The sequence below is a fragment of the Myotis daubentonii genome, chromosome 6 (genome assembly GCF_963259705.1).
Source record: "Myotis daubentonii chromosome 6, mMyoDau2.1, whole genome shotgun sequence".
Taxonomy (NCBI): Eukaryota; Metazoa; Chordata; class Mammalia; order Chiroptera; family Vespertilionidae; genus Myotis; species Myotis daubentonii.
Genome location: NC_081845.1, coordinates 56,995,771 through 57,019,456, shown reverse-complemented (window position 1 = coordinate 57,019,456; position 23,686 = coordinate 56,995,771). Strand labels below are relative to the sequence as shown.

At 34.6% G+C, this 23,686-nt stretch overlaps 1 protein-coding gene across 9 annotated transcripts in view; it reads right to left on the bottom strand.

Annotated features, from left to right (window-relative positions):
- SNAP91 (synaptosome associated protein 91) overlaps positions 1-23,686 on the bottom strand; it is a 123,475-nt gene that overhangs the window by 46,763 nt on the left and 53,026 nt on the right. For all 9 annotated transcript variants that reach the window (XM_059701064.1, XM_059701063.1, XM_059701069.1 and 6 more), the window contains exons 8-12: positions 19,975-20,081; positions 14,231-14,272; positions 9,005-9,075; positions 3,425-3,452; positions 2,003-2,112 (exon numbers count right to left, since the gene is read on the bottom strand). In XM_059701064.1, the coding sequence (XP_059557047.1) occupies positions 2,003-2,112; positions 3,425-3,452; positions 9,005-9,075; positions 14,231-14,272; positions 19,975-20,081 (358 nt within the window). The remainder of the gene's footprint in view (positions 1-2,002; positions 2,113-3,424; positions 3,453-9,004; positions 9,076-14,230; positions 14,273-19,974; positions 20,082-23,686) is intronic.

Sequence of the window (23,686 nt, the reverse complement as noted above, 5' to 3'; positions counted from 1 at the left end):
AAAGTTAAATCATATTTCAAGCTATGAGTCACTTACCAGATCACAGAGCAGAAATTAAAAGGGAAAACATAAATGCCTCAAAGTAAGGTGGAATTTTCTTAATCATGTTATGAAATGCTAGTTATAAGGACTGTGACAAAAGGAAACATCATCCAAATATTAAAGGTATTAGGGTAAGAGGATTATGGGTAACGTTTTTTTTCTTTTCTCTATTTTCAAATTTTTTTTAATGAAAAAAATTATTGTCTTGAGAAGAATACTTTATTTATAAACCAAAGATAGTAAAATGAATAATTACTAATGTACCTTGTTTTCTAAATAAAACCACAACGTATCAGTTTTGGCTATAAAGAGGACTCACCTGAAAATACTTATTTTTTTTAATTTTCATTCATTGAGGCTGTGATTTTCAAAGCTCCTCCATTTGTAGAAGTTCTAAGAAGGAATCTAGAGCTTTGCTATTCAAAGTATAGACCCTGAACTAGATCCTTGTTAAAAATGCAACACCTCAGGCTTACCCCATTATCTCCTACATGAGAAGCGTTATTTTAACATGCCCCTGAGTGTTTCACAAGTGACTCATAGCTTGACATATGATTTAACTTTGTTGTTGTCTATAGAGCAAGAGTTGGGAAACTATGGCCCCAGGAGTCAAATCTATCCTGCTGACTGTTTTTTTGTAAATAAAGTTTTACTGGAACAAAGGCACAGAGCACTGGCCTAGCCCTAACCGGTCTGGCTCAGTGGATAGAGCGTCGGCCTACAGACTGAAAGGTCCCAGGTTTGATTCCAGTCAAGGGCATGTACCTCGGTTGTGGGCATATCCCCAGTAGGAGGTGTGCAGGAGGCAGCTGATCGATGTTTCTAACTCTCTTTCCCTCTCCCTTCCTCTCTGTAAAAAATCAATAAAATACATTTTTTAAAAAGAGCCTGAAGGTCACTAGACCAGGTACCAAGCCATCAGTGTCCCAGGCTCCCCATCCCCTCTTCATAAACAGCAATTACATCTTTATCTTTTTTATAGATTAGAATTCCAAGAAGAATGGATTCTGCTACTTAAAAAAGTATCTAAACCATTGAAATTTGCCTAGTTTTGATGTCCATTTAATAAATACAACAGGTCTAACGGCCAGAATAAGGAAAGTATATTAATTAATATTCATATCAGAGCTTTTATAAGAAGTAACTTATCTTAGTATAGAGGCAGAAAGGTCTTGGTTTTACCAAGTTGGAGATTATAAAAAGCCAAACTAAGCAATGGAGGATAACATACATTGTTAACGTGGGTGCATTACGTGGATTTATTACTTATTTCAAAATTTAAGTCTCTAAATATAGGGCATTCACAATCAGAGTCACAGATAGTACAAAATGAGACCAGAATCCTCCTAAGGCAAAAGAGCCAAACAAAGAGTTAACCTAAAGTTATTATTTGAGGAAGCCCCTGTGAGTTGGGGCTTCGCTGTAGGCAGCCCTGAGATTTCACAGAATGTACAGTCGTTTCTATTTTTCTCACCACCGTCCTGACATGTACGTGCTACTAAAGCTCATTAGAAACACCACAGCGGTCCCTTCCTAACACCGGAGTTTGAGTCCCTCAGATACACCAGCTAATTGATCTACAACTGCAAGCTTTTTAAAAAAGGCATTTTAGGACACCATTTATATTTCCCACAAGAATAAACACTTTTTAGAAAACATTTTCTGTGTGAGCCAATTCCAGAAGAACTTGCAATGTGTGCATGGTTTTTCTACTTCCTTTCTCAAATGTGGGGGCAGCAAGGTGATTTCCACAGCTCAGGTCCTTCTTATGCTTTTAGAAGTACAGAACTCAGTAATTGTATCAGGTATAAAATAACTTACTTTGTGTACCTAAAAATAACCCCAGTAATACATGTTAGGATTAGCTTTCATTTTCTGAAATCGTTTGGGTTCAGTACATAAAAAAACAACAACTCATCAAAATACTAATAAACATTCACTTGAATACTCATTAACTCACCTGACAGGGACAGCCGCGGATGGAGTTGCAAATAAATCAACCGGTGGGGACGTGTCAATAGTTTTAGCTGGTGTAGAATTAGGAGACGTAACAGTTGTGGCTGGAGAAGACTGAAAGTGAAGGTGCACAACACACTCTAGTCAAATCCGAATCTACAGGACACAGAGCAGCAGCACTTCCACTTTGCAGACCCATGAACTACAGATCTATAGGAGGAAATACTCCTGTCACTGATAACACTAATCCTGTCCTTAAACAGGCTAAAAACGAGATAGGGAGGTAAGGGAATAATTAAATTTATTCAAGTAGACTATCTAAAAAGCATCCTTGTGGCCCTGGCTGGTGTTTCTCAGTGGTTAGGGTGTCGGCCCACACACCAAAAGGTTGCAGGTTCAATCCCCTAGTCTGGGCACGTGCAGGAGGCAACTAATCAATGTCTCTCACATCAGTGTTTCTCTGTTTCTTTTTCTCTTCCTCTCCCTTCCTCCCTCTCTCACACTCTCTCTAAAAATCAATGGAAAAAATATCCTCGGGTAAGGATTAACCAAAATAGAAAAGAAAAACTAAAACAAAGGCACACTGTGGAAAGGTTCCCAACTACAATTGGTTTCTTTACCATTAAAACACACATACTATCATGTGCCTTACCTGTCTCACAGGGCTGTGATTTAGAGTATGTGAAAGTGCTTTTCAACTAATAAAATGTTACAGATACATTTGTTCTCAGCTGTAATATAAATATATGAAAATTTCTTCTACTTAAAAATGTAGTCCAAATAAAGGACTAAGTTCACATTGTGATATTACACTGGACTTAGAAAATATATAGGAGAATACATGAAAACTTACCTTACCTTTTCTCAAAAATTTAAAAATAAAATTATACTTGATCCAGCAATTCCTCTTCTGCATATATACCCGAAAGAATTGAAAGCAGGGACTCGAACGGATATTTATACACTCATGATCATAGCAGCATTATTTAAAATAGCCAAAAGGTGGATGCAACACAGTGTTCATTGATAGAAGAATAAATGAACAAAATGTGGTATATTCATACAATGAAGTAGTATACAGTCTTGAAAAGGAAGGAAATTCTGACATGCTACAACATGGATTAACCTTGAAGATATTATGCTAAGAAAAATAAGCCAGTCACAAAATGATACTTACTGGATGATTCTACTTATATGAGGTACCTGGAGTACTCAAAATCAAAGTAAAATAGTGGCTACCAGAGACTTGGAATAGGGGAAGTGGAGAGTTAATGTTTCAAGGGTACAGAGTTCCTGTTTTAGAAGATAAAAAAGTTATGAAATGGATGGTAGCAATGTTGCTAAATAATGTGAATGTAATCCACTAAATTGCACCTCAAAAGTGGTTAAAATTGTTAAAACAAAACACAACAAAAAATAAACTTACCTTACTTAATGGAGAGGGAGCACCAGATCTAAAAGGCAACCAAAAAATTAAAACTGAATATACATGTAGAAGCATTTAAATTTGACACTATCACTTGGTCAAACACTGACTTGTTTATATACAATTTTTTTTTTTTTTAGTAATGGACACACTAATACTTTCTATCTTTTACTCAGTTATGACATCCTCTTCTAATGTTTCCCACCCACTAAATTTCTAGTATTAGAAATTCTTAAATTAAAATTCCCCCCCTATAGCTCTAGCAATTCAATTCTTCAAGTTGATTATTATTGCCCATGTCCATCAAAAATAAGCTGTCTGAATTGGAATTTAAATTTTTTCTAAGACTTAGGAAAAATATGTTTAAAGAATTAAAAAAGCTTCTGATTTATTATTTCAAAAGTTAGAAAACTCATTAAGATTAAAGTATACTGTGATTAATCATAATTGTGATGCATAAAAGGAACACTAAAGTAAAATAAAAATCCCTATGAGCCTTGTGCCTGAAATATGTCCCCACTTCCTTAAGTTGGTTTTTTTTTTATGGATATAATGAGATCTATAAAAAAATATTCCTATTGTCCTATTAGAACTAGAGGAAGCTTGAAAATGAACAGTAATCTCAATGCTTATTTCTAAGGCAGTGAAGAAAAATTAGGAAGAAGTAATTTTTCTGTTAGATTACGAATAGCAGTGACTACTGCACATCACTTCTACAAAGTGCTTCAGAAACAGCTGCTTAAACAGCTTACATTTCACCAACCTGAGTTGGTGGAAAATAACAATGAAACAAAAGGAACAAATACACATTGCAATAAGAAGCCTTTTGTCAGGGTCTTCTAGGATGTCAGGGATGTCTTACTACTTATCTACAGAGAAAATATTACATATAGCAGTAGCAGAAAAAAATTAGTAGAGAGTTAGTAACTGAATTTTATACACTATCATGATTTTTTGTCATTGGATGTAGCAAAATAAATCTAGTAATAGTATATGCCTGATTAATACCTTTTATGTTCAACTTCATTTGCAAATATATGCTTGCCATTTTCTATTTAAATTTAGTTTTTATTTAAAATTAATATAATGTAAAGAAAGAACACATATAAATTTCTACTATATTATAAAGGTAGAAGTATAAAGGTAACATTTAATTTGGTTATGTGTAGTTTGGCTAAATATAATCTTAAGAATGACATATCCTATAAAGAACATGAAATGCACTTATCTATATTGCTTATTTCAAAGGGCCTACTAAAACAAGTGAATCACAGTGCTCTCTGTATCTATAAAAAGCTACTTAGGCACCAAAAATCTTGTATAGCAGGAGTTCAAAAATTCCCTAATGAGTTTTTGACTAATAATTTCTCCACTCCCACCATTTTTTCCTTTATCTGTGTGGAAAAGGAAAGGAACTAAATCTAAATAAAAATCCAAGAAAATAACAGCCTGAATGTGGCATTTGACATGGTCACTTTCTAAGAATGAATTAATTGAAATTAAATTATCTCTCAAGCAATTTCATGAAGCAATGCTCAGTGGTACTCACACATGAGAAATACCATTACAGAAAAGAGAACTGAGGATATGCAAGCGCTTTTTGAAATATGTTTCCAAGCTAATACATAAACATTTCTAACATATTCTATGCTCCATAGCAATAATAAAGGTATAATAAAAATGACAGAATTGCTCTGCCATTAAAGAATATCATGCTCAAATATAAGCGTAAAACATCATAATTGGCACAAGAATTATGTTGCCAATAATGCTACACAAATGCTATTACTAAATGACACGTGACATTACCCCATGGATTAGACAAACAAATGCAAATTTCCTACTGTCCCTGGGGAGCTATCATGCCACCTACTGCACTGTGTCTTAACTGTGTAAGTGTCTGTATTCTCCATTAGATGCTAAGTTCTTAGCAGTGAGGGGGCTCATCTCAATGATTTATATCCCTGGCACTTTATACAGCAGCTTGCATTGTTAGTCAGTGAAATATATTTTTGTATTATCTAGACTTTTGAATGAGAATACATTTACGTACTCTTCGTATAAAAATGTAAGTTAACCAAAAGTCTTAAAAATTATTTTGTGTGAAACTAAATTGTCAGGATGTGTGACCTCTGTTCCCATGGACCAGTCCCAGCCTTTGATGAGATTTCATCAGAAAGGCGAGAACCAGAGGTGCTCCCAGTGGGACATGACTTTAAAAAGGATCATTAATCACTGGTTAAAATCTGAGGGCTCTGAGGTTCAGAGGGGTAAGTAACTTGCCAAGTCTCCCCATGCTTTAGTGGTGGATTTAAGACTCCAGTCAATGTCTGTCTGATGCCCAGAGCCTGTGCTCATTTCACATGCCAGCGGGTCCTGACCGAAACACACATAGCCCAGCACATTTGTTCCTCCCTTACACAATACATTGACTGCTTCCTTTACTTGTTCCTTTGTTGATTTTCTATCTTGCCATTGGTCATTTCTCCTTTATAAAAAAAGGCTATAATGTTTTATATATAAATAATGACCTTTATTACAGACCTATACTTATTTTAGCTAGAGAAACTTAGCACTTAGTGTACTGTTTTAGGGAAAATAAAACACAAATACAACTTTAGAAGAGAATAAATGACTATAAAGTAATCTACCCTAAATTTTGTAAAATTCTACAAACTAATATGTGAGTTTTTCTGATGCACATAGTAAATGCCAAGGTTTACTTCCACAATGTTAATATAAAGGTATCAAAAGAGAACATTTTTTTTTATTTCTTAGTCACAACAATAACCCTTATACAATTCTGGTGATAAGTGCTAGTTATAAAAATAAACAACAACGAAAATAAAATACAGATGTGAAAAATCTGCCTTCCAAATAATTTTATTTAAAATAGGTTTATCTTGTGTTTCCTGCACCCTCAACAATTAGAAACCCACATATAAAATAAAATCAAATTCTCTCTTTGGTCTATGGAATCATAGAAACAAACAATATACAAAGGTGCATCATACAGTATTGTATAAAAGTTCCAAAATAAATATCAGTTTCTTTAGGCACTAAATATAAAGGGCATACATATTTTTATAGAAGACATTTAAAAATGCTTTGTTTTATGCATTTACCTAACCTGGAGACAGCTTTAATAATTAATTTTCTTCATAAAATTGTCTTTTGTTATATGACATGGGAAAATCTTCTGATTACTAAATAAATGAAAAAAGTTTGATTACTAAAATCTAAAAGAAATATATATATTTGCGTATATACACACATATATACGAATATCTAAGAGAGACTGTTAGTCTTGATCCAAGAAGACCAAACTAAAGTAAAACCATTTATGCCAGTCAACTTGTGAGACCAAAAAGTATAATGAAAAACACAGATGTGTAAAATGGACAGACATCATTTTTAAATGTTCTAAATACCAAATGTGGACTCTTAAGAGTGGTGTTTTTTTTGCATTTTTAGTAATAACCAAATGCAAAAAAAGTCACTCGATATATTACTCACCCTTCACTTAAGTTCCCAGGTAAGCACAAACGTACAAAGAAGAAAATAGTTATCTACTGTAGTTCATTTATTTTAAAAATAGGGAATAAGCAAAAGACAAGTTCATATGCCAATTCAGAAAAGAAATATGACAAGCATAAAATGATTTTAAAGCAGAAAGAAAAACTATGCTCAGCTAAAGGTAATTCAAAACAGAAGTTATAATTTCACCGCTTTTGGAAATGTTACATAAGCATATAGAGCTAAATTCTCCAAAAAGTTTGCAGCAGCCACCAGGGGGCGAATGTAGATTTGAAGTTAGGACTAAGGAAATCGACTCCAGCAGACTGCTGCAGCCTTGCGAGCAGCCCTGGCAGACTGAACAAGAGGACAGAGTGGGTCTGTGCAGTGTGTGGTGGTGGGGAACCTGAGCGGGAAAGAATGCAGAGAAACTGACTTTTCACTGATGTGCAGCCCTCACTGCCCAAGGAAGAGGCTCTAACTCTATGGGGTGTGCATACTGCATTTCCTTAGCTAAAAAGGTTCCTTCAGGGCCTTTTCTCAGGCTTCCTGCCTCCTTTTCCTTACATCCAAGGCAACTCACGTGGCTTCCCAGGTACCGTAGTACAGGATGGCCCCAGCTGTGGCTGGAAGCGGGCATCTCCTGTTGTGACTTGGTATACTCTCTAGTTTTTTATTTGACATCAATCTATCCACAAAAGGCTGATCACCCATGGCCACACTACAGCTGGGGCACACCCTGGGCTGGAGTAACAAACCTGCTAAAGCCCCTAAGAGGACCATCATTCCAGTAGCTCTGCCATTAACTGCCTAAGTCTTAGGCCCTAAGAGATTCCTATACTACTGTTTGTCATTGAAAATTTAAAACAGGCCATGCTTTTTATACTAACTTGGGAAAAATGACAGAAATAACACGTAGCTGATAAAACAACAACAACAACAAAGTAAGGTCAGAACACTAGTCTAGATTCTGGGAAAAGAGAGCAGAAAGGAGTTGCCTTTTGGTTGCTGTACCACAGGTAAAATCTCTGATCAGCCCACAGATCTGTAATGATCAGTTATTAGGTCTTCTCTGCTAACTTCTGCTGTCAATCTCAGTGGACTACACATAAAGCCAGGACAACTCACCCAGACATTTCAAGCTGACTCTGTGGGGAGAGCTACCCTAAGTGTTAAGGGGGAGATAATGAAGTATAAAATCATCCCTGACCTTTAGAATTAGAAAATCTATTTAAAACACATGTGTGAAAAAAAATGGCCACAACACAGGACATTGCATGATTAAGGAAGGTTTCATGAAATGTCTCTCCCGGGATGTGTGAGATTTATACAGACAGAGATAAGGGGGTAGGCATCCAGGACCAGCAAGGCACAGAGAGTGAAAAGCACTGGGTCTTGTGAATGCACAAGTTTGACACCTGCTAGAGCAATAAAAAGGAGTGGAACCTGGACATTTTTCGCATGTATTGAGGAAAAATAGTAAAAAAGGTTAAGTGCCAAACGCAAGGTATAAAAATCCAGTAAAATTGCACTTACCACTGCTTAATTGCCACTCTATAAAAAGATCTCTTAGTGAAATGTCAGCAGCATGCCGTGCTGAGTGGTTCAAGTGGGAAGAGTCTGGAGTCCAAGAAACTAGGCTCCAGGGGTTTGCTTTGTTTAACAGTGAGGTTGGTAACACAACAGTGTTCAAGGCTGCTTGTGAAGTTGTGCTGGTTTTACTTGTGCCCAATGATAACAGCCTCAACTTTTAAACAGAAGCCACTCTTTTTCTGATTACTGTGAATCCCTTCTAAGGGCAAATATATAAATCATCAAGTTCAGTAAACATAGGTGCAACCTACTAATTTGCTGCATTTGCCTGCAGACAGATTGTTGTAGGCAGGGTCGCACTGCCATGAGTTAATGGAATGGGGCGGGGGGTGTTTGAGGAAACCCAGAAGAATTACAATAAAGCATACCCTAAAACTATAGTAGTATAAGTTGCACTGTGATCATTCTCATTCTTATAAAGAACAATTCTAACATTTTTCATCTTATTTATAATATACAACTAATGCGTACTTGTTTCCAGGTTTCTTTCCTTCTAATGTATTTAGATGCTGTTCAAGGGTCTCCATAAGACTGCTGGGAGCCTACAATAAGAGAGTAAAAATAAATGTCTGGATTGTTTGCTTGCAAAGTAAACACTGAAACGTCACTGTAACCTTGCATGGCGGAGGTCATTTGAGATAATTATATTCTAGGTCTTTTAGTGTTAAAAATCTTTAAATTCCCTGGAATCTCAGACAGGCCAATCCGATCTATACTTAACTCCACTGCATAACAAATAGTGTTACAGTGTGGTTTCAGTGTAGAGAATACATTGGATAAACTTTTTCTAACATATTACTTATATGCAGTAAAGTAAGTTTAATCCAATTCACCATATGTTTCCATAAGACCACAGTGAAAAAAGAACAGGTATTTATATCCAAGTCAAAAATATAAGTGCCCAAGTATAAAGTAACAGAAATTTGAAAATACAGTAAAATCTCACTTATCCACGTTTGACTGAAATATAAGGAAAAATTGCTACTATATTAAGAAAAGGGGGGGGGTAAGTGATAGTTGTGGGAAAAGAATACACCTTTAGTAGTTAATAACAATTAAGATTTTCTTATTATTGAGGTATTTAATTTATCTATAATAAAATAACTAGCAAATATAATAATGTTATAATAGACTATTTGTATTGGCAAATTTAATATATTTCAACCATTTTATCAAAAAGTAACGGTTTTTATAACATTTTAAGAAATATAAAGTGATGGCATTTTACTGTATATTAGAAAGAGAAATAATAGATTCAAACAATATTCCACTCTATTCCTCAAGCATCAAAAATTTAATTTCATCTTTCTCAGATAATTTTAACCCAAATTTGACCTTAATAGCAGCATAGGCATTCAAAGAATATCATTTCATGAATAAAAAATATAACTACATTTATAGATACAATGAATTCTAATAATTGTATTTAAATTAATATGAAATTAATTTTGAAGGACTAACTATGCTAACTGTTGAAATAGTTCACATAACTCGAAAAAATCCTATCACTGTAATTTTATATGGTACCGAGAGTGACAATTTAAAATAAATTGTATTAAAAATTTTGATTCTGGAAGTTCAGGATATTTATTTAATATTCATTTAAATTTTACAAATAGAATCATAAATGATCTCAATAATTATGTGATTATAAGTGTAAATTACTAAGTGAAGCAAACATAAGTTTATAAATATAAATTAGTAAGTGAACAAAATATTAATGTGAACAAAGTGATGACGGTAAGGTAGAAAGAAACAACCCTATGAGCATTATCTAAAAAGTTAATGACTATAGTATAGAAAGAATAAGGACTATCAGGAGGTATAATAAATCTAGAAAATTATAAAAACTAAAAGTTTAAAATATAACTCAGGTGAAAGTGGACTTACTCAACAAATTTCCGTAAACTACGGTAAGAAGTATGCCTCTGAATATATAAAGAAGTTTTTAAAAATAAAGGAAATTTTGCTGTATAGAAGAAATAGTTAACTATAAAGTTGTGCTAATTTAATAAACAAAGTGTACATTGTAACCTTAAAGGGAAGAAAATAGTAATGGCTTCATAATTTTTAGGTGCATCCATACCTGGTAACTTTAAAATTGTCATAATAAAAATTATAATTTTCATAATAATGGAACCCAGGATGCATAACGGAACCCGGGAGGCATACTGGAACCCAGGAAGCATACTTCCTTTTTTTTTTTTTAATTGGGATCACAGTAAGGAAAAAATGTGTCAAGTGATAGACTCATTCTCGATTTAGAAGACTCAGGCCCTCTGAATGGTAAGTACAATGTAAAGGAAATGTGATTCTGTGCTAAACCTGTTAAAAAACAACAACAAATGCTACTTACAGACACAGAATAGAGAACAGTATAGGATAACATAAAAAGAGGTAGTATATTCTCCTATTACATTTCTTCGGTAGCTAAACAACAAAAATCAAAACCAGAAACAGTTTGCAATTTCTTTTTTTTTTTTTTGCAAAGTTTTTTAGCAATTTTAGGAAGAATTTTTAAAAAACAAATTAATAGTCACAATAGCCATAATAGAAATCTGATCAAGAACACAGACTACAAAATTGACTTTTGTCTTTAAGAGGAGTTATTCTGTAATATGTTGCACATAAAATTAAGTTTGGAGCACTTTATCTTAGAGGTTTAAAATGCTTCATCATTTATATTACTTGTAAGTACTGTGAAATCTAACAGAAATAAAGTTTTCAAATGTATGCAGACAGAAAAATCCTGTTTGATAGTAACGTTCAGGAATGCAGGAATACTGGCCTTCTTCTCAACTGCCTCTATGGTGCGGAGCACATCCTGGCGTATAGTAGGCAATAAACCAAAACTAAAATTTCCAAGGGGCAAAACTCTGAGAATGCCTCTGCTATTGTAAAGAAATTTAAGATCAACAAAGTATAATTAGTTACTTATTTTTACAATGCCAAAGTCAATAGACCAATTAGACGGAAACACCAACCCCAGAATAAGTCAGCCTGTGAAAGCCAATAGATAACAGCAATATATTACGGTTACCGATTCATCAATGGTACAGTCTTTAAAAGGAGACTTTTCTTTACCAGTAGTTTTCAGATCAACCAGAATTCCTGCCATCAAATCCTAAAATGTTTTTCATAAATGGAGATAATTTAAATTTGGAATGTGCACACACACACACACACACACACACAATAAACAGGAAATACTATTTTGAAAATCCTTTTCTTGGAACAAATTCATAAATAATTTTGAGCCTAGAATAAAAAAGGAAGCATCCATCTAAAATTCAGAGGCTTTCGATTATAAAGCATCATTAAGGGGAGAGGGATGGGGGCTGGGTGAAAAAGGTGAGGTGAGTAAGCCAAAAAAACTCCAAACTCATAGACACAGATAACAGCATGATGATTACCAGAAGGAAAAGGCGGTTGGAGGGGACGTAGAAGAGGATAAAGGGGGGATAAATGGCTTGGGGTGGTGAACACACCATACAATATACAGATGAGGAATTATAGAACTGTACACCTGACACCTATATAATTTTATTAACCAATGTCACCCCAATAAATTCAATAAAAAAAAACACAAATGGAAAAAAAGCAACCAAAAGATCATTCAAATTTTGATCATTGGATCTAAGAAACCATTTGAAAGTGCTGAGAAATATAAAAGTTCTGATATCATATTCATATCTTACTCAAAACAAACTTTTAAATGTTTTTAAAAGAAATGTCATTGATACACATAAATCATTTAAATGCACTTATGATGACATTAGATGCACAACTTAAAAAAGGGCTACAGATGTCCACACTGATAGTTATTATGCAATTTCTAACCTAAAGGATAGCCATTAAATTACGCTGCCCCATCTTGCAGCAAGAGGAATTCTAATCCTTTTTTGAGTTACTAAGCAGATTATTCCTTCTCCCAGTCAATAGGTAACCCTTCTGGTCTCCATCGCCTCTCTAACCCTCTTCCATGTCTGGTGTTTTTATTTATTGTCACAGCTAGATTGAGTGCCATGGTGGCCACAGAGAGGTCTGGCAGAGAACAGAACCTCTCAAAGGAGGTAAACTGAGCCCACAAAAAGTAGCATTTCTGACCCATCGGCAGATTAATTCTGGTCTAACACTGTTTAAAGGATTAACCCTAGAGCAGCTCACATTCCAGCTTGGACTTCACTCTCCTGTCCCAGTGGGTCTAAATCCCCAGTTCAATCAGAAGCCTCCTTTGGACCCATGGAAGGGGCTCTAAATGAGAATTAGGGAATGTGTTTAGCTCTGTTACTTATAATCCCAACAGAAATCACAATTCGGTAGCTTAAGAAATTTCAGAAGCACACAATACTCTTGCACTGAGATGTAAATATATACTGGAGAAATGAACTATAAAATTTTTGTAATGAGGAGGTGATTTACAAATTAAATAATAGTGAAGTTTATGTGACTCTTAAGGTCATAACAAAAGTAGAGGATATGAAATACCAGCATCTAATGGATCTCTACCAAAAAATATCTTTTTATTTGGCCCAGGGCAAGATTTTATCTTAAGAATTTTATCTCTGTTCACCAAATTGTGATAACACACAACATTATATAAAATATGTCGCCATAGCCCGTTTGGCTCAGTGGATATAGTATCGACCTGTGAACTGAAGGGTCCTGGGTACGATTTCGGACAAGGGCACATGCCCAGGTTGTGGGCTCAATCCCCAGTAGGGGGCATGCAGGAGGCAGCCAATCAATGATTCTCTCTCATCATTGATTTTTCTATCTCTCCTTCTCCCTCCCTCTCTGAAAGCAATAAAAATATATTTAAAAAATATTATGTCTCTGAACTCTAGAGAGTTATATAAATTATAATAAATTTTATAGTATCATTAAAAAGTAAATGCAAGTATGTGATTCCTTCTTTTGATGCTTTACTATAATTCTATAATTTTAAAAACAAAACAGTATTAAGTATTCCTTTAAACCTTTCCTTGTCTTCCTTTAGGCTCTGCCCTAACTAAGTAAGACAAAGGAGGACCTATTTTCTTATTAACTGAGAGCACTTCTAACAATACATCCAGTTTTTCTTTTATTCTACAGTGAGCTGTCTATAGAGTTGAATAAAGATGATTTGTCATTTCTAAAAGCTATTCATTGAGCTGAGTATTTTCATATCCAACTTTCTAGGTTAACATGCATTATTTATTTGGACTATTTTACAAATAAAGAAAAAATCAGCGTGGTAGAACTATATCAGAGTTTGCCCATTCATGCCCCTTCCTCGTACCTGAGGCATGCTGAAATCTAGAAGAACAAGCAGGAAAAAAATTCAAAAGTCCTGATTATCATGCCTACAAATATATTTTCATAGATAAAATATTTTTTAAACATTATTCAAGGCTCCCTTTTGATTCAAGTTCAAGAATGAAAATATGACCTCAGTAAGTAAATTCAGTTGCCTTTAAAGAAGAAACTATGTTTATAAGGGCAGGAAAACCTTCATATTACCTCTAGAAATATATTTAATAGCTAGAAAAAATAAGCTAGAATAATTTCCAAGAAAGTCCATTGGCCTAAATTTAAAATCCATTAAATACTTTTAAATACTTACAAGACTTTATCAATGATCTAGGTAAGACCTTTTATGAAAAACTACAGAATAATTTCATATACACTGAATCTTCCACTCAGAGAATCACTTACCTGTGTGAGGTCAGGAATATCACCTTTATCAATGCCAACTTGCTGTGGATTAAGAAAATAAAAAGTAACTTAATGGGAATTTAAAAAATTAATTTCTCTAAATTTAATTGAAGATCACCACATAATTAGCTAAAACTATATGTCAAACATGGTATAGAATTGTTATGTATGTTAATCTTACTTGGAGCATATGCTCTTTGTGTAGTTTTTCACTCAATATAATATAGCAATGATTTCATTAATATAGTTAGATATAACAAGTATAAAGAATTATGTTAAAATCCAAAAACAGAACTTAAGAAATTGAAGTGTAAAATTTAAGGTTTCTCCATATTTAACAGCAGCTAAAAAATCTTAAAAAATTGCATAGACTAAATTTAAATAGTTAATTATGCCCAGTAAGTCCTTTGTACAGAAAATATTTATTTTTTAAAAAATAATTTAGTTAAAAATTTTTAAATTTAAACAAAGCCTTCCCCAACCAAAAAACAAACAAACAGTTCAGCCATTTCTCCTACCCCACCACCCACCTCTTACAACCACCAATCTGTTCTCTGTACCCATGAGCTTAGATTTCTCTTATTTATTTATTTTTTAGATTCTACATATAAGAGTGATCATATGGTTTTTGCTTTCTCTGACTTATTTCACTTTGCACATTACCATTGAGATCCATACATGATGTTACCAGTGGCAAGATTTCATTTTCTTTTATGGCTGAATAACAGTCCACTGGGTGTGTGTATAATGTGTGTGTGTGTGTGTATGTGTGTGTGTGTGTGTGTGTGTGTGTAACATTTTCTTTATCAATTCACCTATCGATGGACACTAGGGTTATTTCCATATCTTGACTAATATAAATAATGGTGCAATGAACATGGGGTGCATATATTTTGTCATTAGAGTTTGCATTTACTTTGGATAAATATCCATGTGTGGAATTTTCAGATTATACAGCTCTATTTTTTTTTTTTAATCTTCACCCCAGGACATGCTTACTGACGAGAGAGAAAGAGAGAGAGAGAGAGAGAGAGAGAGAGAGAGAGAGAGAGAGAGAGAGAGAGAGAGAGAGAGAAAGAGAAAGAAAAATATCTCTTACTTGCCTTAACCAGACCGAACCTGCAACCTAGGTATGTGCCCTGACTGGGAATCAAATCCATGACCTTTTGGCATATGAGACAATGCTCCAACCAACTGCAGTTCTATAATTTTTTTGAGGAATCTGCATACTTTTTTCTATGCTGGTTGCACCAATTTACGTTCCTAGTAACAGTGCACAGGGCTCCTTTTTTTCCACATCCTTGCCAATCCTTGTTATTTCTTGTCTTTTTTAAAAACAGCCATTCTAACTAACATGTGTGAGGTGATATCTCATTGTGGATTTGATTTGCATTTCCTAATAATTAATGATGTTGAGCATCATTTTATGTACATGTTGGTCATCAGTGTGTCTTTTTTTTGGAAAAATGTCTATTCAGATCTTTTATTTTTAATTGAACTATTTGCTTTTTTGCTATTGAGCTGTATGAGCTTTTTGTTTGTTTTGTTAATCCTCACCAATCCTTGTCTCATCCCTAACCTTAGAAAAAAACCTTTCAGCTTTTCACCCCTGAGTATGATATAAATTTTGTTTGTTGGGAAGTTTTTGATTACTGATTCAATATTCTTGTTAGTAGTTAATTTGGACAGATGTTCTATTTCAGAATATAATTCAATCTTGGTAGGTTATATATTTCTAGTTGTTTATTTCTCCTAGGATGTCCTATTTAATGGCGTATAATTGTTCATACTATTCTCCTATGGACCTTGGTATTTCTGTAGTATCAGTTATAACATCTATTTCATGTCTGTTTACTTATTTAAGTCCCTTCTCTTTTTTCTCTCGGTGAGTCTAGCAAATATAGAAATATATCAATAAAGCTAAATCAATGAAGAGAGTAATAGGTGCTTACCAATACTACTTTATCAACTCTTGTAACAGATTTGAAGATTATTCAAAACAAAAAGTTGGCAAAAATGCAAATTATAACTTCAATGATCTCATTTTATATAAATGATAGACTCGACTCTCAAAGAAACAAAGTGAGTTAAACCAAAGTCTCACTTTGAGAAATGAAGTGCCTTGATTATGCTAATGGAATGTAGAAGCAAATACATGAAGCATAAATCTTCCTACAAAGACAGTAAGGCAAATAGGAGATTGGAAAATACACTTGAGTGTCAAGTGCTGAGCTAACTTCTTTCCTCTGCCTTTTCTATGTCTAAATTAGCTTGGGCACTACCCACATTTTGGGATGGGCTCACAATTTGCTTTGTTGGAGGTTGTCTTGTGCACTGTAGGATATTAGCGGTATCTCTGGTCTCTCCCCATTGGATGTCAGTAGGCCTCCCCTCTTCCTCTGTCTGTTCATAAATGTAAGTGGGCTTTAAGTCCCTGCTATTATTGTATTGCTCCCTACTTGGTTGTAATAGTAAAAAGTGTCACCAGACATTGTCCCCTGGGAAGGAAGGGAAAGCAAAATTGCCTACTGTGGAGCACCACTGGTTTACAAGGCACTGGCCCTCATCCCTCTAGCTCAGCTTCAGCTGGAGATTCCACTCTGAAATACAGATTTTTAACTGAGAATGACTAGACTCTGGCTTTAGAGAAGCCACCGATGCCTCCCTAAACTCCCTTATGTTATTACAAATTATGGAAATTATAAACTAAGGCAACTTCATCCCCTTTATTCCCATATTTAATACTATTTAGATGAGCCATTAAAATATTAATATGAAGGAAGTCAGTGTTTTTGAAATCAAAGTATTATGGAATCACCTTGCCAAAAGATGATGTGTTCCTATGAAATGAATAATTCTGTTAAAGACACAACTTAGAAATCTGTCCTTAACATTGCAATTTTTACTGTCCTGACCTTGGAAGATTGAGGTGAAGTGTGATTGTACTACAGAAATCTTATTACTTTCTGTCTGCAAATATTCTGGGAAACATACTCCTACGACTTGGTATTTACCTTGGACTAGCAAACTAAGAATAACTTGGTTCTATAAAAGGGAAGTGTTTAGCAGAAATTCCTGTTACATGTGAAACAACCATTTGTGCAAAGTTCCAGTTGTCTGCTTTAGGAATCTTCAGTACAGTGAACCATCTGTATCCACAGGTTCCACACCCATGGGTTCATAGACCAAACATATCTGGGGGAAAATGCTATGGTGTTGGTGATGTGTACAATATAGTTAGGCTTATGACTGTGGTATCTATACTGAGCATATACAAACTCTTTTTTCTTGTCATTATTCCCTGAACAATATAATATCACAACTATTTACATAGCATTTACATTGTATTAGATATTACAAGTGACCTAGAGATGATTTAAAATATGTGAGAGGATGTGTATAGCTTATATGCAAATACAATGCTATTTTATATGTGGGGACCTGAGCATCTGTGGATTTTGGCATCCGCAGGGGACCTGGAATCAGTCCCCTGCAGAAACCAAGGGCTGTCTGTATGAGAGAACAAAACATGGTGTTTTCTGCACTTTGAGCAGTTCCTCTGAGAGATTTGATTATTTCCATTGAAATTAGTCTACTACTCTACATTTCTTTTAACATGATGAACAACTTAGTGGTAACATTCGCCAAATACTCAATTCAGTTGTATTTTTTAAATGGCATTCTGGAAGTCTTCTGTATTAGGCAAATGGTACTAACCACAGGACAGCTATTGAATATGAATCTATAGATAGGTACACCATATGAGTACTAAGTGGGAGAGAAAACTATGTACACTTGTCAAAATATTTCAGTATTAAGCAATCATAAGCATACCATTAAACACTGATATTCAACAATTAGTATTGAAATCAGGAACAATATAATTCAAATGTGAAAGAAAGCACAAATGGTTAGGTTTTATCGACTGTGGTTTGATGTTAATTCTATTTAAAATAATTTTGTAAATTAGTATCCATTCTATAAAACAATCATAATGTTCAAATAATAGTAAAATATTTATTATTCAGTTATTTAAAGACAGGCTCTCAGAGTGATGTCTGATTTCTGTAACTGTCATTCACAACAGCCTCTTCTCATGGAAACCTTGAGCTGAGCCATATGAAGCTGATGAGATAAGTGTATACTCCAGACAGCCATGTGTCCAGTTCCTTATCTGATACTAGAGGCCCAGTGCACAAAAATTCGTGCACTTGGGGAGGGTCCCTCAGCCTGGCCTCCCTCTGCAGGAGGCGACTGGGCCGATCAGGGTAAGGCACCACCCCCATCACCCTGCTGCTGCTGCCACTGCTTGCTGCCACAGCTGCCGACCCTCCTTGGCCCTCAAAGCCGCTGTGGCTTTGTCTGGAAGGACGTCCAGAAGGACATCTGGAAGACGTCTGGTCTATCCAGTCTAATTAGCATATTACCTTCTTATTAGTATAGATAAACAGTAACAAATGGGAACACTGGAAGCATATGCACCAGGAATTAGCAGAAAAATGAAATAATCTCCTGCTCTGGGTACTTAGGCGAAATTGTATTTTCACAGAAAGAAATTAGGTAAATTTACTAGATTATATTGATAGTTATGGTTAAATCATGGGAAAATCATATGAAATACAAAATATAAAACCTGTGCAGCAGCAAGAGCAAAAGTGTCAAGCAATTCTATCCTTTCTTAAAGACCATTGACATCAATAAACCCATGAGGAAATACACATGAACATGCTTTCAGGTATATGTAATTTATATAATCTAATCTTTACCTTTTGTTTCTCATGTTATATACAAAATATTTTTATTCTGATTACAAGCTGTAAGGATCAAAGCTGAAGAGACAGCATTTTGCAATATTATTTTGGTCTCATAATTTGAATTTGACAATTATTACTTCTGTGATAAATGAGACTTGAAATATAACACATGAACTAGAGGGCTTTTGAAACTGTGTATATAAAATGCGTGTTCTGTGCTATATTCTCAAAGTGGTAAAAATTACAAAAGCATGGCATGAATGTCCCATGTTCATGGACTTGTGTGCTTTGCCACTGGGTTTCAGAACCTTTTGCACACAGCGCTGTCGTCAGTCCTAGCAATCAGTTAGTTGACATGTAAGATAAAAACCCATCTTGGTAAAGGATAACAATGTTATAATTTCTGATATCAGTATGAAACAATAATTGGATCATGTAAGATGAAAGACCAACTTACAGAGAACCTCAGAAACATCAACTATACAAAGTTATTTTGACTAAATGTTTTTTAAAAGTCCTTAAGAAACTATAAACTTTATAAAATTAATTATATTTTGTTTTATTTTTCATTGTGTATAAATCCCTGACATGGCAAGAAAGGTCAGATTTTATGATCTATATTCACACACAAAGAACAACGGATGGACTTTTCTGAGGATTTTTTTCTAGGGTTCAATAAAAAGGAAGCACTTACTTACAATCAAAGATAGCATTAGGTGGAATGGAGGAACGGACTACCTTACAAAGCAGTTAAGTGAGCTCATATCCATGAAACCTTTATTCAAGACAATGGTCATCTGACTGGGATATAGGAGTGCAGTGTACAGGTCTGAGTGAAAAGTTGGATAGATGACTTCTAAGGTCACTTCCAACCCTAACACTCTGTTATCTGTGGCAGTGTTTGGCTAGATTATAAATGTTATTATTTACTCCAGATACATGAGCTAATATTTTACAATTATATCCCCAACAAAGCTTTATATTACTTACCTCTGCAACTTTGAGAAATTCAGACACGCGCGTCATTCTAGTTAGAAATCGTTTGTAAATTTCTAGAGCATCTTTACATTGTCCTTTCTTCATTTCAAAAAACTTTTCTAGAACAGATAGACAAGCATTTTTAAGAGTATTATATTGCATTTTATTATAAGTGTATATAAATACCATTACTTAAAATTGAAATTAATGTTTGAATCAACATGGCACTAAAACCTGTAATAGGTATTAATGCACCTAAAAAAGGGGACCTCGTGATTTAAAAAGGGTGCTTGTTCTCCAGTGTCTCACAGGAAACAATGGAAATAATGAAAATACAGTAACATGTGAATTATCACAACAGTTCAATTCATGATCCATACCAACCAGCTTTCTGTTTTGGAAAACAGCATTAAATTCTTGTGATAACAATCTCAAAAGTAATGAAAGACTGCATTGAACTGCATCCTTATTTCCATACTAAGCTCACCCTTAACCAACAATTTACATATCATAAAGCAATAACATATAAACATCCATGAATTAAAGAATTCTCTAAGATGTCTACACTCCGTATAAATTGATTCTTCCCTTATTGGTTATAAATTGTTTCTTTCAAACAGTATAATGTATGTTTTAGTTATAAGATTGTGAAGTTTTGTGAAAAACATACGGTTTACCAAACTCTTTATGCCTCTATAATCATGTCCCCTTTCTCAACCTGTAGCTTTCTAGACAGAAAAACAGAGGCATTTGCTGTTCTTTTCTGTGCTCCCACGATTGGACACCACGGTAATTACGGTACTATCGCTCCATTACAACTGCAGCATGCCAGCGTGTTTTCTCTACACTGTTTTGAAGAAAACTAGCCCTTTATCAGTGTTTTTGCCCGTCAGTCTTTCAGTCCATAATTACTGACACTGCATATGAAGACATGGTAGGCCATTGTCTACAACAGCTCCCAGGCAACTCTAGATCATAACCAGTGGCTCGGTATCATCATTATTTTGTATCTGCACAAGGTTAAACACATGCTATTTTTATATTCTCTCACACTTTAAAGTTCTTGATTTCATTCAGCATGTAATTTTACTACCTCAAAGTATTTTTAATTTTCTCAAGAAAGGTTTTAATAATATATAATTACACAAAGAACTAATTATTAAGGGTAGCTACTCATTACCTTCTGTTGACAGTCTTTTCGTAATTTTACTTTTAGCATGGACCACCCCTGCAGGCTATTCAAGGGAAGCAAAGGGATTGAGAAAATAAACACATACTGTTTCCTACTTGTTAGGATTTGAGAAGGAAGCAAGGCTTTAAAATATATGGTCAAAGCTAAGGATATTTTCTTTATCCATGCTATCCTCTTTTTAAATGTTATAGATAGGACCATGGTGCTAAAAGGAAACAAGTCATTTTTGAAAATAAGGGCTTATTCTGATAAACTATACTTTTCTTTCTTTCTTGTTATACAATCTTCATATAAAAAATTTCTTCAAAATGTCTAAATTACCTTTCTTTATTATAATCTGTTTATTTCTTTGCATTGGGTCTTTAGCAATAACACAAAAAGAAAAAGAAAACTAAATAATCTCAATTTCCTTTTAAAACCAATACTTCAAAATTTTAAGCAAATTTTCTCTGTTTCCTTTAGATGCTTTTAAAATTGCATCTATCGTGGTAATTTAGGATTCAGCAACAAAAGAGATTCAATCATCATGGTTTTAGGTCATAAGTTCATAACTATTTCTATAACCATGGTAATGACGATGAAAGGCAACATGCACTGAAATAAGCAAAATTGAGAGGACCCCTTCTCCCCTTAGAAACCAGGACAGGTTCCAGAGAAATTAACACCTTTAACAGAAGGTATGTGTCACCCAGAAATGAGCCTCTGTCTTTCTTTCACATTAAAGCTGATATATGTTGGTTTTCAGTGTCTGAAATGATCAAATTTGACATTCATAACATAAATCTTTGTATATAAAGTATTGATAAATCCCGTCATGTTAGTATTCACTTTCACAAGTAACTGTCCTAGGAAAGAAGCCACATGAAAAGCAATCTCATCCCTGAAAGACAAACCAAGGCTGTACACATGGATATCAGTCAGGAAGGGAAGCATCTTCTAACTTGAACATCAGAGTTTCAAGATGGATAAAATGTTTGTGAAGTTTTCTGGCACCAATATTGACTCCAACATTAGATGCAGAGAATTGGTCATGAAGTCCTTGGTTAAAACTAACCCATAATATATTTAAGTTAATTACTAGCATTACATAGTAAAAAACAAACCTGACTGAAAACACTTAGGATTCTAAGTGTGCCTATATTCTAGAGTATTATTTTCACAAGAGCCATTTGTCGACGCCGAATGAAGGCCACTCACACCAGAATGTTGTCGGGCAAGAATATACTCCCCTACCACTTTTGAAGAGTCAGGTCTTTAATATGAAAAGCTGTAACTCTCCTCCTTTTCTGCTCCTAATTGTGGCCAATAGGCTATCTTTTTCAAATTAGATGAAATAAAAATATGTACCAAATGGTTATTATTTTAATAAAAAAGAAAAAATGCATTCTTACTACAATCAATCAGTGAATTCAAGATGAAGAAAAGGTAGAGCAATATTTAAGTAGCTGTTCAAGACAACAATAGAGGAGGATCACCGAGCTTAACATGCTTAATTGTTACATGAATTGTAGAGGCACTATATCCAATGTTCTTCAAGCAGAAGTGGGAACGAAACAAGGGTCCACTGGTGAGGGGATGAGAATGAATCAACTGGGTGTGGGTTTGAGTAAGATGAACAACTCAAAGATAACTTAGGTTTTAGATCTGAAAGTCTAATTATATATAAACAGAAACAAGGAGATTAGGAAGGGTAAATTCAAGAGCTCAGTTTTATTATTTTTTTAAATATATTTTATTGATTTTTTACAGAGAGGAAGGGAGAGAGATAGAGAGCCAGAAACATCAATGAGACAGAAACATCAATCAGCTGCCTCCTGCTTTAGATCTTGCTGAGTTTTAGGTAAGGACACAATATCTAAATTTAAGTGTCTACAAATAAGAAGACATGCAGAACTAAAGCTCAGAATAAAGGTAAGAACCAAAACAGTAGATTTGGGAGTCATCATAATGAAGATAATAGGTTTTCCAATGAAGAACACACAAAAATAGCAGAATGGTAAATGGCTAGAAAGGAACTTTAGCAAAAGCTGACATTTATGAGTGGTAAGCAAGAGTAAGATCAGCTAGCAAAAGAGAAATGGGAAAACCTATCTTATTTGGTTTACAGATAAACTGTCCCACCTGAAATAAAAGCAATATGGTTTTGAACTGCATATTATGGGCAGGAATCTTTCCACAGTAAAGGCAAAATATCCAAGAGCCCTGTATTCGATGTTGGGATTGGCTCACCCAAGCCCCATTCTTTCATTTTCTAGACTCATAGAAGCCAGGGTTCTGCGAATTAGACCTGTCGGAGGCCTAGAAGGTGAAATTGAGGCAGAGCCATATGTCTCGTACCTTTACACCTGTTTCCTACAAGTGATAAAATCCTGAGTTTATCTTTCAGCAGCATTTCACTGTCTGCCGTCCACCTTCGGGGTTTTGAGGAGTAATTCTTATGTTTGCAGCTACTTGACATGACTCCCTAACCCCTGGATTAATTATAACTTCAGGTGTCCGTCCTCCTGCTTTCTAGGTTTGCAAGGCAGTCAG